This window comes from Antrostomus carolinensis, unplaced genomic scaffold (genome assembly GCF_000700745.2).
Source record: "Antrostomus carolinensis isolate BGI_N321 unplaced genomic scaffold, ASM70074v2 scaffold6862, whole genome shotgun sequence".
NCBI classification, from domain to species: domain Eukaryota; kingdom Metazoa; phylum Chordata; class Aves; order Caprimulgiformes; family Caprimulgidae; genus Antrostomus; species Antrostomus carolinensis.
Window position 1 is genome coordinate 3,184 of NW_010301560.1, and position 5,741 is coordinate 8,924.

The 5,741-nt window shown below is 41.2% G+C and overlaps 1 protein-coding gene across 2 annotated transcripts in view; it reads left to right on the forward strand.

Moving 5' to 3' along the window:
• Window positions 1-2,039: 2,039 nt before the first annotated feature.
• The window catches only part of SLC1A2 (solute carrier family 1 member 2), a 27,749-nt gene continuing 24,047 nt past the window's right edge, over window positions 2,040-5,741 (forward strand). Inside the window, exons 1-3 of one of the 2 annotated variants that reach the window (XM_010163506.2) lie at window positions 2,040-2,178; window positions 3,958-4,110; window positions 4,754-5,004. In XM_010163506.2, the coding sequence (XP_010161808.1) occupies window positions 2,049-2,178; window positions 3,958-4,110; window positions 4,754-5,004 (534 nt within the window). In that variant the 5' untranslated portion in view covers window positions 2,040-2,048. The remainder of the gene's footprint in view (window positions 2,179-3,957; window positions 4,111-4,753; window positions 5,005-5,741) is intronic. The other variant, XM_029083900.1, reaches the window with a different exon arrangement.

Here is a 5,741-nt window from a genome sequence, read left to right on the forward strand (position 1 = left end):
AGGACCTGCTTCTGCATGGGGGGCCTTATTTCAGCAGTGGCGTCAGGGGAATGATAATGCTTCCGTCGTCTGTGAGTTAGAGAAGAGGCCCTCAGCTGAGGAAGCAGGTACTGGTGAGGTGGCTTTCCTTGGGGCAGTGTGAGGCTATAAGCCTGGCATCAGGTGGGAAAGGACCCAGGAAACCAGACTAAGCCCAGCCCAAAGCAAAATCCTAGGAAGGCATGTAACATCACCAAGTGCTTCTTTTCCCTGATCCGTTCCAGTCCTGCCTAATTATTTGTTAGTGGAAGAGCCTTTAAGGTTTTCTTTTGAATTACTTTCAGCTGCCCAGACTTCAGAGATTCAGAGCAAAATATCATCAACCTGTAGTGAGTAATAGGTCTAAACAAGTTATGCATTCATGTTCAGAGTGCAAGTGAAACTAGATGTAATCCCCAGTTGCAGTTTGGATCCCCAGTTCCCTGATTTTGTGGCACGCTTCCACCAGTGATTTCATGGCTTTGAAAACTGCAGACACTGCCTCATCTTTCTCATAATTCCTCAAATAACTGCTGTGCACACTATCCCCTGGCAAACCCTTCTGTACCTCTGGTACTTGCGTTCAGAAGTCTTCACCAAGGAGACATTCCTCACCTCTGAGCTGTCAGAACGTGCACTGATTTTCATCAGCAGTACATTTTGTTGCAACCACCATTGTAAAATATTTTAAAAGGTACAGAATCAAAATTACACTTGGACCTTTTCCCCCCCTTAAAAAAAAGCCTATCCTCTAATGCATTTTCTGTTGGTGCTACTTTTTTAACAACCAAACCTGTTGGAAAGAAATGCCATTTCATTTTGAAAGGGAAAATCATGGAAATATTTGCATCAAAATGACGGAATGCTTATTGTGGGTCTAACTGTAACTTTCTGTTGAGAAACATTTTGAAGACAACAAGCTGTATTATATATAACAGAAAGATGTTGATTCCCTGGAAATGGTTTGGTACTGTGAACATCAGAACTTCCTGTATCTTTTCACACCTCTTTCAGGTCTGTAGACCTCAGTCTGCTGTTGTAGAGGAAGGTTTGGTTTCCTTTTTCTAAAATCTTGTCCTAATCTGGCGTAAGAACGGATCTCAAAGTATGTATTTTCTTGATAATAAAAAATTTGTTCTTTATCCATTTCTCACATTTAAGTAGACAGCCTTAACTCTTAGGGAAACTGTGTGTTTTATTTGTAGTAGTGTTTTTAGGTATTTTTTCAAGTACATTTTAATGTTTTCTGTATAAAAAGGGAGTCTATTGCTCATGATTTCTCAGGCATTGAGAAAGTTAAAGGCATGGCTTTCAAAGTCCTGTGCTCATGTGTGTATCACTTACTCAAATATAAACCAGAGCTAGTCAAGAAACCTTTTCCTCTAAACACTGCCAATGCAATGAAACCAAAGGTTTTCTTGGGAAATGCGTAGTTTTCTGACTAATTTTCGGTGGCAGTTGTTCAAGTCTCATTGTTGAAAAAGGATTTTGAAGTTGAAAAAGTCTCAAGTTGAAAAAGATTCTTTTTACCTCAGCATTCTAATTACATTACAATAAAATGTTAAAGTAGAATATTCTGGAATGCTTTATTTTGCAAATAAACCCTCATTTTTAAACTCTTTTCCTGAACTGGAATTCAATAACTTATTAAAATCTGCATTTTCATGCTAGTAGAAAATTTGTTCTTCAGCCATCTCTCCTACTTAAGTAGACTGCCATGATCTTTGAGGAAACTGAATTTTCCACCTCTAGACCAACAGTTTAGTCCATGAAACAGTTGGGATGAGGTGTGCAATGAATTAATTCTCTTTACGTCTCCATCATTTGAGAGACAACCACAAAAAATACCTTAAAGGCTACGCCTTTAGAAGGACAAACCATTGCTATTTCAGAGGCTTCTTCAGAGCAGTGGTTATGAAATGTCCCCAGTTAGATGTGATGGACGGAATCCAGACTTTCCTCTCACTTTTGGCATCTTATGCTCTAACTTTTTACTTGATTTTTTCGTTTTTTCTTCTAGTGCCAACAATATGCCTAAGCAAGTAGAAGTGCGGATGCATGAAAGTCATTTGAGCCCAGTGGAGCACAGATCCAGGAACATATGCATGGAGTTCTGCCAGTCGCTCCACAGGAATCTGCTCCTGACTCTTACCGTGTTGGGTGAGCTTCATCTGCTGGTCTGGACCTTCTGGGTGTGTCTGTGTTTGATGGTGCCCTCCAGCCAGAGGATCAATAGGGTGCCCGTGGGCATTGTCACTTCAGTGCAGGTGTGCAGGGTGTCACCGGCACGACACCGAGCACATCCACACCACTGGATTTGAGTGGAGTGTGAGCTAGGTCCCAAAGCCGGTCAGATCAGGGTCGTTCAGTAGAACTAATGCACTACACCTTTTTTCTCTCAGTTATTTGAAAAAAAAAAAAGGACAAAAACTCCTCAAGAACTCCTTTCCTTCATCTTTTATCTCTCAGCTCATGCTCTGCTGCTTTTAAGGTTTGTCTGCCTCTGTGTAGCTGTAAGCCAGCGCTCCGTGATCTCATCCCGAATATTGCCTCTGGCTTTAGCAGCTTCCAAATATGGAACAGTTTGACATTTTACTGTGGTTCACTGGCTCTTTGCCTGTTTCTTTTTCACCGAAAGCTTAACAGCCAAATGCAGCAAATTCATAGACTTACTTACTCTATTTTGTTATTGTTTGAAAGACCAGCTGCAGCTGGTCTTGAGCTGCAGATTTCACATCCATATTTTTCAGTCTTCAAAACCCATATGGCTGAAGAGTTTAGACAGTATTTGCCTTGAATCATCTTTAGAAGGTGCCTGACACGGTTCCAGAAAAAGTTTGAAATACAAATGTATTTTCCATTGTATCAAACTGATACTTCAAAGAGTCATAGTTGCTGCAAATCACAACTCAGGCTTTGCTGTCAAAGTTTATTACACTTGAGGCTTGGGCTTGGGGTCGGGAAAACAAAGGCATCCTGGTTGTAAACATAAAATACCCATTCACAAAGACCATGTTATGAATGTAAAAATGGCTTTTTCTACCCTAGACTGTGCTTTAACAGCTCAGTTCTGAGAGGGGGGCTTAGGTGTTGTCACTGTACAAATCTAAACGAGTGATGAAGGGATTGTTTGTGATTTGAGAAGGCGAGCACAAAGAGAAGGGAAAGATGCAGACCACCAAAAGGAAGGGGTAATAAAGGAGCACTAAGAATCAAGTTTCCTTCAGTGATAGGTGTGGTGTTCCCCATCAGGCACTCCCATCCAGAACCCCCATGAGAAACCTGGATCTGCTTTCCTCACCAGACTATTCTAGCTTTCCTGCAGGGCTTTTCTTAAGCTGTAAAATGGCTACTCGTGCTGACCTTGCCTTCAAGTGGCACCATTCTTACAGTGTTGTACTCCAGAGAGCTGGGTCCTAACCCTGGCTCTTCTGTCAGTTCTGTATGGCCTTATATAAATCATGTCACCTCTTGGTGCCTCAGTTTTGCTGGCTGTAGAACGGTGATACGAATTTTATTTGTATATGTATTTTTCACTGCAAGCTTAGCAGCCAAATGCAGCAAATTCATATACTTGCTCTATTTTGTTATTGTTTGAAAGACCAGCTGCAGCTCTATCCCTCAATGTATTGCAAGACCTCCACAGCATTAGTAAACCTCAGTAACATTTGTATTTGCAGAAGCAGAATAGTACATCAGGCGTCAGCTCAGCTGGCAGAAGGTTCTCCACCAGGACCACTTCTCTTGTATCATGAGATACGTGGAAAGCATGTTACAACCTTGTATGGAAGAAAAGGCTGAGCCTTCCAAAATCAGTCTCTGTTCCAAAAACCAGCTGTCTTGTGTATCCATCTTTCTTCTAGGCTGTTCCTCTGAGTAATCAATGTGCATTCAGGTATATTTATGTTACCTACCTGCTCTCTCTTACTCTTCTTCCAGGTGTCATCCTGGGTGCACTGTGTGGGGGTCTTCTTCGTCTAGCAACACCTATGGACCCTGACATCATCATGTTAATAGCCTTCCCAGGAGATATACTCATGAGGATGCTAAAAATGCTCATCCTCCCTTTAATTATCTCCAGTTTAATCACAGGTAAGATCTGTTAGCCATGAATACTTTAAGATGCTTGCTACAGATATTACCTGGTTTGCTTTTTGCGATGTAGGAAGAATAATGGTGTGATTCTGTCAGGAATTTTGCAGTTGCAGTGTGTGTTTCAGCGTTAATTTCTGATTAGCTTCATTGGCTTTGATACACAGATGCTCCAGTGAATTTATTTTCAAACACATGCACACTTACTACCTTCTTAACATCAGCAATTTCTTAATATGCTGTTTCACCAAATTCCTGGTTCAGACCTCGCAAATAAGATGGCATGGCCGTAGCAAGGCTAGCCTGCTTAAAGCCGTGGTGTCAACCAGCCCATGCCCAGTTTGGAGCAATCAGAGGCAAAAGATGGTATGATATCTTCTCTATTTTTCAGTGCCTTCTCTGCAATTAGATGGCATCTTAAATTATTCTCTTTGAATTAGTAGCAGCAGACATTGCTCACATAAGAACTAGAGGGAGAAGCTTCAGTAATGTATCTAGTGGTGAGAACTTCACAAGAATGAAAGCAGGCACCTGTAGGCAGTCATTAAACTTTGCAAATTATGAAGGGTTTTATTTGATGATTATTGAATTGGATATTGAGTCTCAATGTGTCTGTTTGTTTCTAAAAATAAAACACCTGCAGGACTCTCTGGTCTAGATGCTAAAGCCAGTGGCCGACTGGGTACAAGAGCCATGGTCTACTACATGTCCACCACTATTATCGCTGCCGTGCTGGGCGTGATTCTGGTTTTAGCCATCCATCCAGGGAATCCGAAACTCAAGAAGCAGCTTGGTGAAGGGAAGAAGAATGATGAAGTCTCTAGTCTGGATGCTTTCTTGGATCTGATCCGAAACCTGTTCCCTGAAAATCTAGTCCAAGCATGCTTTCAGCAGGTAAATCCTTCTACTCCTTGCTGATATTTTTTACATCTTTTACTTACCAGGGATGTCCCTAGAGTTAACATAATTTTTTAGCAAATGACAGAAATGATGATGCAAAGAGAAATACAGGTCTAAAGTCTTGAGCAGGTAAATGGAAGAACATTATTTATAGCTGCTTTGTTTTATGCTGTAGTTGTTATTTAAATTTGTAGATCTTTCTAAAGAAGATTATTTTTATTTTGTTATTAAGTAAACTTAAGTTTTTTCCTTACTTTTTATACCATATATGTGAGTATGAGTCATGAGTGCTGAACAGCTGATGAATTTTGGGATCTTTCACCCAGGCTGAATTTGATCTTGGCTGTTAGTTAGAGCTGACAGTTTCTGCAGTGCCCTGTTTGTAATATAGGGATGATCTTCATTGCAGCTGGTTGCCAGTGGAAACGTACCCCAAGCCCCAACCTCTGGTAACTTGTGTTGCTGTATTAGAGCCCAGACTAGGTGGGGATAATGCGGTCAAGTGGCTGTTCCACCTACAGGTGGCTCTATCCGGCCAGGTTTGGCGCACGCTGGGGAAGAGGAAGGCTTGCACCATGAGTTGCTTGCTCTGTAGGTAGATAATTTTGTATGAAGCCTTTTAACCAATGCTGGATCAAAACAGCTTCACTTCAAGGGGTGAAAGAAATGAAAAAGGCACGCTTCCTAATTTCTGCTTAAGCAGAAATATTTATTGTGTGTAAGCTGCTTTT